The sequence below is a fragment of the Callospermophilus lateralis genome, chromosome 1 (assembly GCF_048772815.1).
Source record: "Callospermophilus lateralis isolate mCalLat2 chromosome 1, mCalLat2.hap1, whole genome shotgun sequence".
NCBI lineage: Eukaryota > Metazoa > Chordata > Mammalia > Rodentia > Sciuridae > Callospermophilus > Callospermophilus lateralis.
In genome coordinates, this window is record NC_135305.1 from 57334651 (window position 1) to 57353877 (window position 19227).

General features: G+C 36.5%; 1 protein-coding gene across 2 annotated transcripts in view; it reads left to right on the forward strand.

The window, feature by feature from the left end:
• The window catches only part of Reln (reelin), a 452906-nt gene that overhangs the window by 388216 nt on the left and 45463 nt on the right, over positions 1–19227 (forward strand). For both annotated transcript variants that reach the window (XM_076862447.2, XM_076862444.2), the window contains exons 42-46: positions 3716–3936; positions 5810–5957; positions 8222–8480; positions 9344–9593; positions 10395–10563. In XM_076862447.2, coding sequence (XP_076718562.1) covers positions 3716–3936; positions 5810–5957; positions 8222–8480; positions 9344–9593; positions 10395–10563 — 1047 coding nt within the window. The remainder of the gene's footprint in view (positions 1–3715; positions 3937–5809; positions 5958–8221; positions 8481–9343; positions 9594–10394; positions 10564–19227) is intronic.

Sequence of the window (19227 nt, forward strand, 5' to 3'; positions counted from 1 at the left end):
AAGAAATATAAAAATTATTCTAAAATTGTTGAAGAATTTATTGGAAAGATATTAAGGAATTACATAAGACTCCATTCAGCAAGTATGAGGACTTCAGCAACAAAGTGTGATCCTCATTTTTAACATGCTAATGTTAGCATCACTCAGCAAACCACAACTCTCATTTTCCAGAGCTCTCAATTGCAGGTTTCCTAAAAATCTGAACCAATCTTTGGCCAGAAATCCAGGTGTTGAAGCAGAAGCAAAACTTCCAAAAGACCATGCCTGTGGGCAGGTAGTCAGGGGGAAAAGCCTGGCTATCCAGTCACATAGGCAGTCAATACTGAGGTATGATCGTTCATGTTCTACCCCACCCCAAAATTCATATGTTGAAATCTGGACCCCTAAAGTAATGGTATTAGAAAGTGGGGTCTTTGGGGGAGGTGATTAGGTCATGAGGGTAGAGTTTTCATGAGTGAGATTACTGTCCTGTAAAAGAAGTTCCAGACAGTTACCTTACCTTATCTGTGAACCCCAGAGCAAGCCTTACCAGACACAATGTTCTTGCTTCTTGATCTTGAACTTCCAACCACCAGAACTGTAAGAAATAAGTTCTGTTGTTTGTCAGTCGTCCAGTTTATGTTCTTTTGTCTCTTAAACAGACACACACAGACACACACCTATGACTAGAACATTCCATCAAACTCCATCACTATATTGCTGAGAAGTGCCAAGTTTTCCCTTTCGTGGACCTGGTTTTCTCCAATTGCCCAGCTAAGAATTATTAGGTAGAAAAAAAAACCCTTAAAGATAGGTGGTAGGCCATGATTTTAGATTGTTTAACCAACTGAGACTTGCTTCAGCAAGTTCCCAATATGGAAGTAATGGTAATGCTGTCTGAAGGTTTTGAAATACGGTCAAAAAGATCTGCCAGTGAGAGCCCCTGAGTGAAGATGCCCACACCAGGACAATGTGCGTGTCATGGAGACCACCACACTTGGCAGCTGGTGATGCTGTTCTGCTTTGCTTACTTTTAAACAATAGCAACATAATTTTGGAAATTTGAACAAGAGAAATGCAGACATCTGAGTTTTCACCCACTGATAAAAATCCACTTACAAAATACAATCCTATATTATTGTGTACAGATTTTACACTGTCATGTCCTTTGTAGTCTGTGTTGTTTTATTTCTATGAGAAGAAATTAAATGGGTTATGGAGGCATGCCCACTCTCAGAGTGGTATAAACCTACCTTTCAAACTGCCTTCAGCCATTTCTGTGAGGGGAAAAATTTGTTGTCTAGTCCTTGTTTCAGGGAAGGAATTAGCACTGTTTTTAAAATGCACACAGGCATGAATTGCTGGAAGGCAAAAGTTAAATTTTCTCCAACTCAGTGAACCATTTCTTGGTTTGTATTCAACATGGCACATAGTAATGGCTCAAGTGCTAGCTGCTAAAAATATATAAAATCTACATTGAAATTACCCCTGTGACTTTTTGAACACTAGAGAAAGACACACACACACACACACACACACACACACACAAATATATATCAAATATTTTCAGGTGGCAAATGTTTTATATTTTGCCTCTGCATATTGCCCATTTATATTCAAAAGCCAACTATTGAGTTTTCATCTAATTTTATTCACATCACCTTTGTGTCCTTTTAGTCTAGAATCTTTTGTCTTTAAACTTCCTAATTGTTTTTGCTTTATGCAGTTTCATAATGAGTCCACCAAAAACCCTATTTAATGGAGGCAGCGCTGTGTGCTTGAAATGTTAAGTTTATGTTTAGAAAACAGATCCTTTCAGTAACACTGGTTTAGGAGGACAGGTGCTGACATTCACCAAGGAGAATGAGGGATTTTCAAAATAAGATTTTGGCAGAAGGGAACCACAGCGAAACCATACCCTTCATACCATTTATCATAACGCCTGCAGTTTCTGTCAAGGCAGGTGAACAATAATAAATATCCAACCAAGGTGGTTCATTTGTATTCAGAACATTTGAATAAATAAGAAGTTCAAAAAAATCCATGTAGGCTTTTGTTCAAAGGAAAACTCCAGCCATTTCCCTCAGCTCAGCAGTCTGGAAGTTCAAAAGGTAAGAAGTGCTTCTTGCCAAGACTAAACTCTGGCAAGTATTTGAAAATAAGTTTAATTACGAACTGGCATTTTGGGGGCAGCTTAGTATAGTTGGAGTCTTGATATAAACAAGGAATGAGAGTTAAATTTATGTGTAGGAACTTGACTCCACCTCCTTTACTATTTTCTAAATTTCAGAAGCTTAACAAATACATTTCCCTCTCAACCATCCATCCCCAGCTCTAGTATTTGACTTCTGAGTTCTGTTTCTCAAATAATAAAAAACTATTAAGAATTCAGTTTCTATAATAACAGGAAATTGGACAGATTCTAAATGCACAAAAGTATGTGTACATGCCATCTCTGTATCCTGCCCTCTCTAAAATAAATCCATCTTCTTTGAACTGAGTTTTTTATATATGATAAAATATACTAAACTATTTCTAGACTGCTGCCTAAATATGTAGATTATTTCCAAGGAGCTAATTTATCATCATTAACATAAGACAGTTCATTTATTTATCTTTGAGTTTTTTTAAAATTAAGAAATTGCAAATTAAAAATATAGCTGATTTATTGATTTTTCTCTTAAAAATTTACTGAGTATCTACCGTGTATGAAAAATAGAAATGGGCACCATGGAAAAATGTGAAAAGAGAGACATGGACATTGACTTCTACAAGTTTCTACAAGTGAGGAAATTAGCACACTTTTAAATAACTCCAGCTATGATAACTATAATAATGGAAATTCCATCAAAACTATGGAAGGGATCATGATAAATAAAAAGTTTAGTCATAGATCATAAGACCCAGCAATTATACTACCATTCTACCCAAAAGAGTTCAAAACACTAATTTAAGCAAATATTGTACTATATACAAATGTTCATACCATCACTATTTATGGTAGCCAAAAGGTGGAAACAACCAAGTGTTCATAATTGATGAATGAAAAAAAATGGTATATTGATATAGTGGAATATTATTCATTCATAAAAAGGAATGAAATTTTGATTTTTGCTAATGTGGATGAACCTTAAAATCATTATGCTAAATGAATGAAACTGGACACAAAAGTCACATATATTCCATTTCTATGAAATGTCCAAAACAGGAAACCCCCAGAAACAGAAAGCAGATTAGTGGTTTGTCAGGGACTGAGTGGGCAAAGGGGGTTTCTTTTAGAGGTGATGAAAATATCTTGTAACTAGATAGAGAGAGACAATACAGTGAATGTGTAAATGCCGCTGAACTGTATACTTTAAATGGTTAGTATTTAATTTTATGCTATATGAAGTTTACCTCAATTTGAAAAATTAAAAGGTTTGTTATGCAGGGTATATATAATAGGGATGGAACCTTCATTTAGGTATGAAGTATTGAAAAAGGTAGGCAGGGCAGGTGGTGGAATTTTTGCATATTGATAGAATTGCAAGGGGCTTCCTGGAACTAAGAAACTTATTGACAAAATTCTGGAGATTGGAGAATGTAGTTTTGTTCCTGAAATGGCAGATTATGTTTTCTGCTTCTTGATTGTGGTACACAGGTAGTAACTTCCCATTGCTTATTGATCAGACGTGCTTACTCTAAAGGTGTATTGTTCTGTGGGTTCATTTTTTAAAGACTTGTACTTCTTTTCCAGATCTGTACGTTTTAGATGGTATCAGGGATTTTACCCTGCAGGCTCTCAGCCAGTGACATGGGCCATTGATAATGTCTACATTGGTCCCCAATGTGAAGAGATGTGTAATGGACATGGGAGCTGTGTCAATGGAACCAAGTGTATATGTGATCCTGGCTACTCAGGTCCAACCTGCAAAATAAGCACCAAAAATCCTGATTTTCTTAAGGATGATTTTGAAGGTAGTCTTTTCATAAATTCTGTGTAACTTTATGAAAGAACTTATAAATTGAACACAATTTGTGATACAGAATTAAATATTAAGTTGTCTCAGGTATCAATTTTATCAAAATAATTGTAAACACTGAAGAATTCATTTATTTCTGAATTATTTTAGGGTTACACTTTTGAAATAATCTTCAACTAGAGAGAATAGAACCTTTATAGAGAAAAAAACTAAGACCATTTTTACCACCTTTTATGTCACATGTAACTTCTGATTAATGAAAATTTTAGAAAATATCTCCAGAAAGTTAGTCTTCTTGGGTGGAAGAAATGATTTATCATAAATCTAACTTCCTTTCATTGCTTTTCCAATAACCCACTAAAGAACCTCTCATTGCTTTTTGGAGCTTGCTTTTACACCTCTTAATCCAGCATCATTATATGTGAAGATAATGTCACAACATAGAAAAATGTACATGATGTAATGATTATATAAAAGCATTTAGATTATAGATGAACTATGACCAAGCTATGGATAAACATTTTCTAAGAAAAAGTCTTAAGTCATAGCTATCTATGTTAGGATAATGAGATTAAAATTTTTTCTTTGTTTTTCCCAAATTTTCTTTAAAACTATATATTTATGGTTTTACAGTACATATTAAAACTATATTTAGGTATAGATAAACAATAGAACATTATACTGCCATAAAATGGAATGAGATATGAATACATTTTAAAGCATGAATGAACTTTGAAAACATTATGCTGATAGAAGCCAGCAAAAGGCCACACGGTATATATTTCATATGAAATATCCAAAATATGTAAATCCATAGAAACAGAGAAAAATTAGTGGTTTCCAGTGGGTGGAGGTAGGAAAATGGGGAGTAACTGCTTAATGGGGGTACAAGGTTTCCTTTTAGGGCAATGAGAAACTTGAACTATCAGCAGTGATGGTTGCACAACACAAATAACATACTTAATGTCACTGAATTTTTCACTGTAAAATGGTTTAAATGGTAAACTTAATGTTTTGCATATTTTACAATAAAAATATATGAAATCTAAGATGCATAGCTGAATACAGTTGAAAGCTGACTTTTAAAACATTATTTAAGCCAGGCACAGTAATATACGCTGTGATCTTAGCAACTTGTGAGCATTAGGCAGGAAGATTGCAGGTTCAAGGCCAGCCTGGGCAACTTAATGAGACCCTATCTCAAAATAAAAAGGGCTGGGGATGTGGCTCAGTGGTAAAATCAGCCAGAGTTCAATCTCCAGCACCAAAATATACATACATACATACACACACATATTATTTAATAGGAGCTATTAAGTTACACTAAAATTTCTTCTATTAAAACCATGTTTTTAAAAAATCTTTTGTTATCCCTGCCTAATACTATCCTCACATTAGAGAGGACACAGTGGAAAGACTGGTGAAAAGTCTGTATATTCTCCCTCACTTTGGGGCCACACACTCTGTGACTATGTAGTATCATTTTTTTTTCAGTGTGAAATAATGAAAAAGAGAGACCCATCTGGCCAGACTATTAAACCTCAAGGAAAGATCTTTCCTTCTATCATGTGGGCTCTTAGATTATACTAGCCCAGGCTAAACAATTCAAATAAACTAATACGTTGAAAAGGAGCCTTCTCCCAAAATACACTTTAATATTTATGACTTTATATTTAAAAACTATATGGTGGTGTTGGCAGTGTAGCTAAGTGGTAGAGCACTTGCCTACAAGCCCAAGGCCCTAGGCTCAATCCCCAGCACTGAAAAAAATAAAACAAAAAGTACAAAATGTATTTACCATATTCCTTTTAAAATAGAATAATTATACTTGGGGTTCATGGGTAAACTACATTTCCCACTTTTTTCAGGTCAACTGGAATCTGATAGATTCTTATTAATGAGTGGTGGAAAGCCATCCCGGAAGTGTGGAATCCTTTCCAGCGGAAACAACCTCTTCTTCAATGAGGATGGCTTGCGCATGTTGATGACACGGGACCTGGATTTATCTCACGCTAGGTAATCATTGGAAGACTGCATTGTAATGTATGATAATGGACCTAATCAAAACAGAAAGAAGCAGAGAGATCTCAAGGACAAGGCCTTCCCTTAGAGATGCTGGACTTCTCCCTGGTCGGAGCTTCCATTAAGACACAGTTCATATCATTTCCAGTCAACACTGAAAGATTAGTTCAATAGCCACATCAGAAATGAAGCACAGCTAAACAGACAAAAGCTAATATCTATTCTTTTGTAAGTTTGAGACTGGCAAATGGCAATGTTTGATTTACTTTAACTTCAAGAAGATGATATTGCATCTTCTTTATCCACATTCTACACACTTTTCAATAGTACTTGGACTATGCAGAAATTATATACATTTATTATAACACACGTAGCAAAGAGCTTAGTTGAAATGCAATACATCCTTAAATTATTCACGGTTAATTTTATCTCCACTAGCAATTTTATTTAAGAACATTTGAGGCATGACCTTATTCTTTATAAGTATCTTTCCAATGATTCACTCACACATTCTAAGAAGTCATTTTCTAAATTGAGCACAGTCACTCAGAAACAAACATTTTAAACTGGCTCAGAGGATTATGTCCTGTCAAGATGTGTATCCCTTGATCATTTGATGAGCCAAAAACTTAAGAAAGACAATTTAACATGTATAAAATGGAACCCTGACCTATTTTTGCAAGTGAACAAAGAAATCGTGTTTTTAGTTTTCGAAATATTTCAAAGTATCTTAAGATATGTCTTACATATTCATTGCCTCTTCCACCTAAATCTTTATTGATCATACATTTTATCACACTTCATAGAAAATACAGTTCTATCTGTGATATAATAATTTTGCAGTTATAGAAAGTAAGACTTTACTTATATTTATTCCATTTTAATATATATATAGTTTAACTTGATACATTTTACTTCAGATTTTCACAAAAGCTAATTTCTCTAATTTAGAAGTTACTAGGTTTTTCAAATAAGTAATTCTGATATGCTTTTTCTTAACTACCAACAACTTGGTAGTTATTTTATTACTAAATCAATATAAACATATTCCTAATATAAGTAGACTATATTCTGAAAATTTTTCTCTGTAAATAATTAATGTTTTTATGAGTGTAACTATCACTAGGCACTAGCCACGTATGTTTTCTTTAATCCAATGTTAAAAGCTTCATAATATAGCTCATCTCAGTAGCATGCTGTGTAGGATTTGCATATATTGACCTGACAATGCTTCATGTAAGATCCCAATTTTTCCAGGGTCATGAGACAAATAAATGGAAGGTGGGGAAATCATGAGGAATGAATTTTTTTTATATGGTACTGATAACATTTATTATGAGCCCCATTACATTTCTCGTGTTTGGCATGCATATGTTATTAGGTATGTATGTTGAGTTCTACATGAAATTTATTCTGCATTACCAACTATCGTAGTGTCCAGACCAGGCACCAGCAGCTTGCCTGCCAAAGATAACATGTGAGCTCGTTTTCACTGGCACCCCAGCTGCTTGCTACTGCTCTGTCCACCTCCCTGCCAGCTAGGAAAGCTGCCACTGGCTGGCTGCCACAGTTCTCAGCGGCCAGCATCATCCATCCCTGGACCCAGCAACAGATAGTGGCTGGCTCAGCCCGCTACCACCATCCACCCACACCCATGCTTCCCTGCCTCTGGCACAAAAGACAGAAAAGAGGTCCAGGCTTGAAACACCTCTTCCAAAAACTGCCTGGCCTTTTGCAAGGAGGTGCTACAACTGATGAATTTAAATGTGTCTCCCAAAACCAGTGATACGAGATCTGTAAAAGTACTGGTGAAACCTGAGAATTGATTTTGCTGATAACGTGGCATAATCTCTATTAATTCCATTCTTCTAGTTTCAAATACTAAGGACTAGAATCCAATTTATCTTAAGTAGATAACTACACACTCCCAAATTAGAACGGTCTTTGGATCCCTCCCATCATCTTATGGAGCAGCCAAAGGGTGCAAAGAATGCTCACTTCCCTCAGATTCTCCTCTAAGGAGAGATTTGAGATCCAAATATGGGCACAGAATTGCCATTTTTCACACTTCACATTTAATTAACTCCCTTTCACATTAAAAAGGAAAATCAGACTTTGAAGTGATTGCTTTGGACATTCATTAAATCATCATTCCTTAAAGCCATTCATTCCCCCACATTATCCTTGGTGCTTGTATTCTGTTATAATATGGATTTCTCATTGAAGTAAGAGTCTACAGTAAAGTTTACTAATGTCAGATTTGTGCAGTTCTTCATGAGACTGGGATGTGGGAAAGGTGTTCCAGACCCTAGGAGCCAGCCTGTGCTTCTACAGTATTCTCTCAATGGTGGCCTCACCTGGAGTCTCCTTCAAGAGTTTCTTTTCAGCAACTCCAGCAACGTGGGCAGGTACATTGCCCTGGAAATACCTTTGAAAGCTCGTTCTGGCTCTACTCGCCTCCGATGGTGGCAGCCATCTGAAAATGGGCACTTCTACAGCCCCTGGGTTATCGATCAGGTCAGTCCCTTCAGGATTAACTATTTTAATTTTTGTCACTTGAGCTGAACATGGCCTTAGAAAGCATTTAGTCCAATCCCCTTACTCAGTATAGGAAGTCCAGGCCAATTTAGTGACTTGCCTAGGGACACACAGCTAGATTAGATAAGGGCTTTAGCTTCCTTCATTCTCTGGTTCCTCAATTGCATAAGCCCATGAAAATAAACCATGCAACCAAAGGCCTAGATCCTGCTCATAAAGAATGCTGCCATATGGATCCATCAACTTTATCAAGCCTGATACAAGGTTATAATTCCCTGAAAGGAAAATTTGCAAAACTGGCATTGGTGCCACAGAAAGTCAGCCATTTTCAAATCTTCTTTCCCAGCCTTTAAAGAAAAAAAGAGGAATAAATCTGCTCAACGACTTTATGGACTGCCCTAAAGGAACTTCATACATAATAGAATAGAAAAAGTACCTGTGAACAAACAGTAGAGTCCATTGAATGAATTAGAACTGAAATGCCTCAGGGTACAAGTGTCCTTAAATAGAAATTTTACGTAGAAAATAATCACACCTAAGCCAAAGTTTGCTTTCCCAGCTTGGGTACATATAGTTTCCAAAGGCACAGTTTGGCCAGTGAATGCTGTGAATGGTTTTGTCAATCCTTTGATTTGTTTTCTCTAACTTCTTGCCAGATGGGCAAGCAGACCACATAAACAAGAGCATTCTGAAAGGCCCCCTAACATTATGCTAGCTGTATAGTGCCAGCTCTGAACAGACTGGCAGATTAAAACAAACACACAAAAAGACTGAACTTTCCTGTACCTTAAAGCCAAATTGAGAATTTAGGGTGTTGCTTTTTTTTTTTAAATCTATTTTAGATTCTTATTGGAGGAAATATTTCTGGTAATACAGTCTTGGAGGATGATTTCACAACTCTGGATAGTAGAAAATGGCTGCTCCACCCAGGGGGCACCAAGATGCCCGTGTGTGGCTCTACAGGTGATGCCCTGGTCTTCATTGAAAAGGCCAGCACCCGTTATGTGGTCACCACAGACATTGCTGTGAATGAGGATTCATTCCTACAGATAGATTTTGCTGCCTCCTGCTCGGTCACAGACTCTTGCTATGGTAAGGCATCCATCTCCAGACAGGGCCAAACATCTGTGGCTGCCTCTGCTCTAGGACCATTCAGAACCTCTGATAAGTCCATGTGTGATACATAGGTGAATTGTGAGTTTCTGAAATGTTATTGAATTTTGTCTTCAATAGGCACATTTTGATTCAAAAAGTTAAAGTCCAGTAAGTGAGCAATATGATTTTTATATGTACTTGTATAGTCGTGGATTTTAAATCACCAGCAAAATTGACATTCAGAATTCCTGTAGGAAGGTCAAAATTTGAGAAGCCTGCTCAGTTTTTTTAACTATTTAAAGACTGATCATTAAAATATATAATTAATATATTCTCTGTGTGTTAATAATTAAGTGAACATTATACATTAATTTATAGTTATAAATTGTATAGCACTTAATGCATTTATATAATTTATGTTACTAGTGTGATATTAAATTATAAATATATAACATGTATAGCTATGAAGCAATAATTTTGCTGTAATCACTCTGAAAGTTTCTTATTATAAAGGAGGATTCAGCAAAATTTACTTTTTTCACTAGATCATATTTCCTTAAAATAAAAAGTACTTCAATATAAAAATTTAACAATAATAAATAATGTACAGAAGTATTTCAATATAGAAATTTAAAAATAATAAATAATGTACATAATAAATAAGGTACAAAAGATGGGAAAACATTTCAGAGTAAGAAACACAAATATAGGGAAAAAAATCAAATTGACATTTGATTGAAAGTAAAACATAGAAATGTAATAAGTGACTATGGTTCTTGGGTCTGTTTCCTGTTGCAGCTATTGAATTGGAGTACTCAGTGGATCTTGGATTGTCATGGCACCCACTGGTGAGGGACTGTCTGCCTACCAATGTTGAATGCAATCGCTATCATCTGCAGCGGATCCTGGTGTCAGATACTTTCAACAAGTGGACCAGAATCACTCTGCCTCTCCCGCCTTACACTAGGTAGGGATGCTTCTGCATGAACTGACCCACCTTCCATTGGCATATTTTAGCACAGAAAGTTTAAATGGGATAGATGAGGTTTTGTTACCTATCCATGGTACTGCTATATATGAACTATTAAGGCAATCTTAATAAAAATAAGGGAAGCTTGTTTTTGTGGTGACATTATTCTGAATATTCCCAAAATCAAGGCCTTTACTTTTAAAATATTTTTTAAAGAATGGCCTATAGAAGAAAACATTGGCTCCATTAACCAACTTTTCAACCAAATTTAGAGATGCCAAGAACAAATAATTTAAATAGGTCAGTTGAACACAAAATAGATTTAAATTGAGCCTACTTGCCAGTTATACTGACATAATGTAGTGAGCATTATCATATGAATGGATGTAGCAAATAATTTTGTGTTAACATTAGCTTCTGCTTTTGGAATTTTATTTTGAACAATATCTTGAGAATCATCACCCGGAGCATTCTCTTCTGTGAAAGATAGTTGTAAATGCTTCATTCACTGTGTCTATGGGAAATGATCGTGGCTTAAGAAAATTGCCTGGTAAATGCTGGTAAAGAAGTCGACGAATCTAAATTACCTGTGCATTTATGCTGCTATTCGGGTAAGGCAGAGAATTAACTGCTTAGTAGAATAGTGTAATATGACTCTTTCACCATCGAAAGTAGGTGTTTATCATAGGAAAACTTTAAAAATCTTGATAGAAACTCCTGTTCCCTCCAAGAAAATAGTGATCAGTTGCTGCCATTAAGAAAGAAGCAACTAACGCAGCATGTGGAATAAGAGTTATAGTTTGGTCTCATTATTGTTCTGTCGCCTCCCCACAAATGAAGAATGAATAAATCTCTTAGCAAATGGCCATAAAATCCAGCCGTTCATCTGGACGTAACTTTTCTTGGGATTATCATAAATGTGATGGTTTCAGTTACTAACAGCCCAGGGCTGCTTTACAATTGCTGGCTCAGAGGCACGAGGCTATATTAACTGTCAGCACACTTGCCAAGTTTAAATGAGATACGTGAGATTTTGTTGCTCGTTAAAGGTATTGCCATGCATGAATTATTAAGGCGATCTTAATAAGTAAAATAGAAAAAAAAACTCCATTAAGGCAGCAGTCTTTTAAGTCTTTATGAATTCTATGAATTATTACCCAGCTACTCGGCCGCATTTTGCAAATAAGCGACATTCTAAGATTTACTCCAGCTAGTCATTATACCCTGGAGTCTTTTACTCAAGAAAAGTAATTATTTCTCATCTTTTAATCTATCTTTTAATTGTCTCTTGCACATACCCACAAGAATTTTGACCCTTTCAAATGATATTTGAAAAAATCTGATGAGCATTCATTTACTCCTCTTACCTTCTGTTACCATATTGAAAATATGCAGTTTGTTTACTGCATTACCCTCAAGGCTCATGTTGCACAATGGTCTTAAAGGTGACACTGTCTTATAACAAAGCCCTTTGGGTAATTCAGAAAGAAATGCGCATGGTTGTAACCCAGGCTGGACCCCCTTCTTATCATGCTCTGCCACATGCCAAAGATCATTAGAACAACATGCCAGCCTCAGAGCACTTTCCTCAAACATAAGTTAACATATCTATACTCTGTCAACTCTTAATTCCTACGTGTTAAATATGGCATGTTCTTGTTTTAGGTTAAGCTGACTGTCTTGTGGTCTGGAAATGTGTTCAAATGTTAATGTGGCCCACCAGCCAGAATTGAGGATTTCAGTTTGTAGCTCTTGGCCATAAATAAATGGACAACTTAAAATCTGTGCTAAATATGGGTTGGGAATGACTGTGACCCTGTGACATTGCCGCTTTCTCCACTCACTTATTATGTGACCATAGGTTAGGATCCCAGTATTTTTGCCACAGTGGTAGTGAAAGTAAACCAAAGTTGATTGTCCACAAATTAGCATCTAACCATTCACCAATCAAACTGAAATGACCAGTAATCATCAGTAGCAATTATTCATTCATGAAGCAAATTATCCACTCATAAAGCAAATACTTTTGAACTGCTTAACTATGTACTGGATCTTGGTGCAAATGAGACATATCTCTGCCTCAAAGATCTTTTAGGTCAATGAGAGAGTTATTAGCCAGAAATACCCTAGTAGTCACGGAAGTAAATATACAATCCAACTATGCAATGATGGAGATCAGATACATGATGCTATAATATTGGATGTCATAAGGAAATTTCATTTGGTCAAGGCCATGGAATAATTTCTTGAAAAAACGGTAATTTAGATAGGATATAAAGGGTGAATGGGAACTAATTAGGTAAAAAATAAGGGTAAGAGTGTTCCAGGCAAGAATAATGGCCTATCGTAGGAGGAAGTGAGCATGTTTGAGATACTATATATGTGGATTAGACAGATGATGGTAGGGCAGGCAGAGTAAGGTGTGAGATGATGTCAGACCATGAAGAGCAGGTTTTATTAAAGATTTGAGGATTTATTATTGGAACACCAAAAAGGCCATGGGAATGTTCAGGGATAGGAAGCCATGATCAGATTCAAATTTAGAAAAGCTTATTCTAACTGGAATACAAATTGGAGGGGATAAGAATAGATGCAAGGAGGCTCCTAAAGAGGTGGAAATGCCTGTAGTTTGGACTGAGAAGAAGAGAAATTTAAGAGATAGGGAGACAAGAACAGTAGACCAACTTGATGATGAAATGAACATGGGAAGTTGAGGGAAAGGGTGGCATTGAAGGTGACTCCCTGGTTTCTGAGTTGCAGAACTGAATGGGTGCTGGTCCTTCCCACTGGGAAGGGAACACTGAGACTAAACAGAAGATACAATACACTGCTGGAGACATTGCTATAGTCAACAATAAATAATTGGGGTAGATTCATCATTTATTCTTTGCCTTACACATTGGTTAGGTTAGATTTTTCTGGAAAAAAGATGAATGTGTAGTATAGTAAGAGCTCTGCCTTTTCAGCCCTGTGAGTCTGTAAGCAAACTATAGAAAATTATTACTGAAGTCTCCAAACTTCAGTTTCCTCATCTGAACAATAGAGGTCCTTTTAACCATACCAAAAAAGAGAAAACAAGCTAATAATTGTGCATGGAAGTGTGTATAGCATTATAAATCATTTTTACTTTTATGAATTAACCGTATGATCATACTTGTTAACCATAGCACAAGTTTATTGTCAGATTTAAGACTAAGAAATCTTCTGAAGTCCCAGTGTAGCTTCCCAAGCATGAGCCCATGGTTCTGCTTTGCCACTGTCTTAACTCATTGCCCTAAAGGAGGTTACAACCCATTGGAAGAAAATGAGAAGTATACCTAAGGGACAACTTAAACATAATTAATGCTATGTATAATTTAGAGCTTCACTGGGGAAGAGCTAGAAATGCTACAGATGTGGAAATGAGAGAAAGAGTTGAATTGCCAGAGTTACAGGGTTTCATGGGAGTGTTGAGACCTGGACTTGAAGGATGGCTAGGAATTAGGTGGGTAAAGGGAAGAACATTTTAAAGCAGGGGAACCAGCTGAACAAGGCAGGAACCTGTGGACATGAACCTGGAAGAAGCACAGGAGTTGCTGATTAAAGCAGAGTACTCATATCTGGAAGCTGCTAGTTAGTAGAGTTGGGTTAACTTACAGCAAGCATTGAAGCAAGGAAAGAGGGTTAGACTTGTAGGGAAATGCACTACTATGGTGTTTCTTGAGCTGGCAATATCCTTGTAAGAGAAAAACAAAAAGGAACAACAGAGAGACTTAAGAGAAGGTGGCAGAGGTGTTATGCTATTGACCTATTGATAAAGGAAAAAGGGTCAGGGCTACAGCTAACACAGAGGGATGAGGTACTTTAGTTAGAGAAAATTTTAAAGAAAGATGATAAAATTCAGTCACTGACTTCATTATACTCACAAGAGATGTCTCTGAATTTTAAAGGCTGGCAGGCTAGTGAGAAGAAGTGGGGAGAAAACTAAAGTAGATTCCAGGAGGGACAATATGGCAATTTAAGTCAAATTTTGCCAAATTAAATGTGATGGATGGAAATACCTATTTGCAAGAGAGTTGAGAATCTGAGCTGAAGGGAAATTTAATAAACTTTGGAGGTATGAGCATGGAAGTGATAGACAATGCTATCAAACTGCATCAGCTCTCCACAAGAGAGTTTTCAAAAAGAAAAGAGAGAATTCCTAAGTGCAATAACGTGAGTGGAAGTGGTCAACAAAGGAACTGAGAAGACTCAGTCAAAAGCCAAAATAACATGGTGGCCATAAGCCAATTCAGAAGAGATTATCAAACAAGAAGAGATGGTCCTCAGTGACATAAGCTACAGAGAGTAGTAGAGGAAAGAGTTTCACAGTAAACTTACTGGATTTTTCAATTAGAAGATAATCAGTGACCTTCAAAAGAACAGTTTCAGGAAGCTACTGGAAATAAATACAGTTTGTCTGGCCCCAGAGCCCATGGGCTTACCCACTATATTAGTACTGCATCTTTATTACTTGCCTAAGAGATATGGTCCTAGGAGAAATAGGAATGGAAGAATGCCAAGAGTTCTTGAGAAAAACTGAAAATGAAGACAGAAAGATGCTAAAATCCATTTCATAGCCCCTCATCTGAATCTGCCTCCTCTTCTTTACTAACCCAGTCCTAAAATAACAGGTGACTCAAATGGCAAGGGTTCTTGAAATGTCACCTGAGAACCAGGGTGGGTCAATGGAAGGGCAGGTAATTTAAATCCACCGAGAAAGAGAGGAGGGGTGTGATCACTGGAAGGCTCAGGTGTGACGTGGCTATTTTAAGTCACAGTTGAAGATGATCTATTCCTTCAACTAGCCCTCATGACCCTGCTGATACCACCTTGTTTAAAGATTAACTACAACACTTTGGATGCCAGGTGGTTTTAGCCACAGCATGGAAGCTACTTAATGTTTGCTAGAGGTTCCAAGGAAAAGTGGGAAGCAAAAGAAAGGGTGAACTGTGGAAGGATTGGGGTAATGGGAAGAGGGTGAAGGAGGCTGTACATTTTTGAAGGCAAATAAATTTATTGAGGAAGGATATTTTCCAATGACATTCCTACATATTATAACTATTAGCAAAGAAATGGAGTCATACTAAGAAAAACAAATAACTAAGCTTAATGTTTGCTGGGTTCTTCAAACATTCAAGAGTTAAAAGTTCATTTTATATTATGTGTGTGTGTGTGTGTGTGTGTGTGTGTGTGTGTGTGTGTGTGTGTGTTTGTAGATGGACACAATACCCTTTATTTTATTGTTTTATCTTTATGTGGTGCTGAGGATTGAACCCAGGGTCTTACACATGCTAGGCAATCACTCTACCACTGAGCCACAACCCCAGCCCTATAAGTTCATTTTTTTAAAGAGAGATTTTTATACTTGCCCTCATTCTCTTTATTTCTGTCAACTGTTTCTTCCAGCATAATAGCATCTTTTGAAAACCTTTTTGCAAGCATTCACATTACTGACTATTTCATTAAAAACTTTCACCCAAACCAAAAAGTATTGGACTTCTCTTTCATATCATCTTCTCACGTATCATTTTGCTTCTTTGAATGTTGCTGCCATTATTTTACAAAAATATTGCTGGTATTTCAGGACTGTAGGACATAGTAAAATAATTTTGTCTAATACAAGTCATGCTACTATTGATTTTCATCTACTAAATATATTAATATATTTTGGACACTCTGTTAAAGCAAATTAAATCTAGTTTTACTTCCATTACAATAGAGAATAAAACTAATTACATAAATTCAGCAACTACTCTCAGCTTTATTCGTTGTTAACATTGTTTTCAAAGTTTTATCTGAGAAGTATAGTTTGGCTGTGTTTTGCATATATGGATTATTAAGACTGTTTAATGTTAACTACAAGTCAATCTCCATTGAGGAAATAGATATTTTACAAATTATAAAAAATAAATGTCTTGTATTTGATGGCTGGTCCAATGTATTTGATGCCCTCAGTGGACTTAGTCAAAATACATTATTTTTATGTCATAATTACTTATAATTATCAACAAAAATAATTTTAAAATTAGCTGGGCATGGTAATGCATGCCTGAAATCCTAGTTACTCAGGAGGCTGAAGCAGGAGAATTACAAATTAAAGTACAGCCTGGACAATTTAGCAAGACTGTGCCTCAAAAAAATGATAGTGGGTCATGGGTGTAACATAGTAGTAGAGCACCCTATGTTTAATCCCCATGCTACAATTTTTTTAAAAAACAACTAATTAATTAATTAAAATCTATATTAATCTAAAAATGACAGCCACATTCTTTTATTTGTAATTTCAAATTAATATTTTCACTGTGATTTTAAAAGGACTACAGATAATTTTTTGCTCACAATGTTGACTCTTTGAAATCTAAACGTAGAAAATTAAAGAGAATAGTTTACCAGTCCTCCACATACTTTAGCTTTGACAATTATCAATTCATGTCTGATAACATTGTTTCATAACTAGTAGTGCTTGCTCCTACCTTCTGTGTTATTTTAAAGCAAATCCTAGACAGCATCTTATGTCAACTGTAGATATTTTTGTGTGTATCCCTAGAAGAGAGGGACTTTTAAAATCTGTGATATTGTTATCATGCCTAAAAAATTAATTGTAATTTCCTATTCTGTCTTTATTCTGTATTCAGTGTTCAGATTTCCCCCATCTCAAAATGCATCATAGGTTTTATTTCCAGTCAAGATAAATCAGTATAATTGGTAGAAATGTCTCTTAAGTCTTTTTTAACCTCTAGATCCCTCTGCCTTCCTTTTGTAATGGGGACTATGAGACTGAGAGGTTATTTGATTTTCCCCAACATCACACAGTCAGTGGTTGGGCCAGGATTGTTACAAAGTTCTCCATTTATTCTCTACCAAGGGAAAAAGAAAGGCCAAGTAGGGTGGCTCATTTAAAATCTTCTCTTACTAACTTTGATTTTTAGAGGTTGTGTGCAATATAGTTTGAAAGATCTACTGAACAGGAATACAAAATAATCATGAAACAAGATCCTTCCTTGTTTTATTAGTGAATCGGTGTGTGACCTGGGTCATTGGGCCTCATCTTCACTGTTAGAGTGGGAGGATGAAGTCACCCTGAAGAAAAGAGCAGAAACTGAAATGTATTGAAATCTATTAAAAGATGTGGAGGCAGTGTTGGGAAACATACCAAGAGGCTAGTCATAGGAACCATGTTATTGGCATTAACTTTCTAACTGCTTAGCAATGGTGCAGGATCCACAGCTCATTTGTTCTAGGACAGAGATAGGTTATTGAGAGATCTAGAATCCAGAAATAGGGGAGTGAGATATAGGGTTTTATTAGGAAATGCTTAGGGGGAAGAGTCTGTGGCAATGGGCTAGATAGGAGACTTCTCCAGAGTCCATTGGCTTTGGCAGGACAGGAGCACCTCTGTCCCTCACAGTGCTTTACCACAGTGCTTCCACCTCCTTTCCTTCACAGTGGTGCTCCAGGAAAAAACATTTATCCCTCACAGTATTTTATCCAGTGGTAATCAGCCAGGGACATATATTCTTTCCACAGTGCCCCAAGTTCCACACCAGTTACCAAAGAGAGAGGAGTTGTATAATCTAGACTATAGAAGTTAAGCAGCATTAGCTTGCTTAACTTTCTTTGTTCTTAGTCTGACCAGCACCCCAAGGAGCAGCTGTCCTGGCATATGTGCAAAAAAAAACTAGTTTTCTACAAATAAAACTAACTTGTCCTAGTTCCCAGCATACATGAGAGAAAGTCAATGTCCTTCAAGATACTACCATCCAGACATTCTGGCCTGGTTGTTCTCTGTTCCCTTGACTTGGCCAGGTCCCCAGGAACTGAAAGGGTCATTCCAGAGACATTGTGTTTTACTGTCCTTCTTTTTCTTTAAGGATGACATAAATGAATATTTATTTATTAAACAACACTCATGTAGCCTTGCTTTGTGCATTAGATGGGGAGGAAGTGGTATAAATTTAAAAATGTATGCAAAAGGAGAGATTTCAAGGATGTGTAAAAATTAAAAATCTGCTCTGGGGCCATTTTTTCTCCAACTCCAAGAAGCAGCAGCTGGTGGTGGCTATCATTATAAGGAACCTTCAGGATAAAGGATGACACCTGCCAAGGGATACACTGAGACACTTGTAGGTCTTGGTAAACATGAACTAATTAATTTTCACAACACCCTTGTGAGTCAGGAAGTAGCATTTCCTAGTTCTACAGATGGGGAAGTGTCAGCACATAAACATAAGTGATTTGGCCCTTTCACATAGCAAGACTGTGACAGTGCTGGGAACAAGGAGTCTTATTGAAAGGCTTAGAGGTTGAATTCAACTTCCAGATCTTTGCTAACTTATATTTTAGTTCTTCCCCTTAGTGACAGTGTTTCTTTTTATGAAGTAATATTGGATGATATATGCACCCTTGTTTTATGGGCACATAATTACTAGGTATAATTATTCCTAAGAATATAAAAATCATCTTTTGAGAAGGAGCTTCAGAAATGGTCAAATGTAACCGCCTTATTATGGATGTTAAATTATTCACCGTCGACATAGAACTCTTTGGTGGCAGAGCAAAAATTAGAGCCCTCACTCACTTTACTTCCACTGGCCAACTCTGGTTTGAGTACATTCTTCACCTGGTCTCCCACTGTTTCCT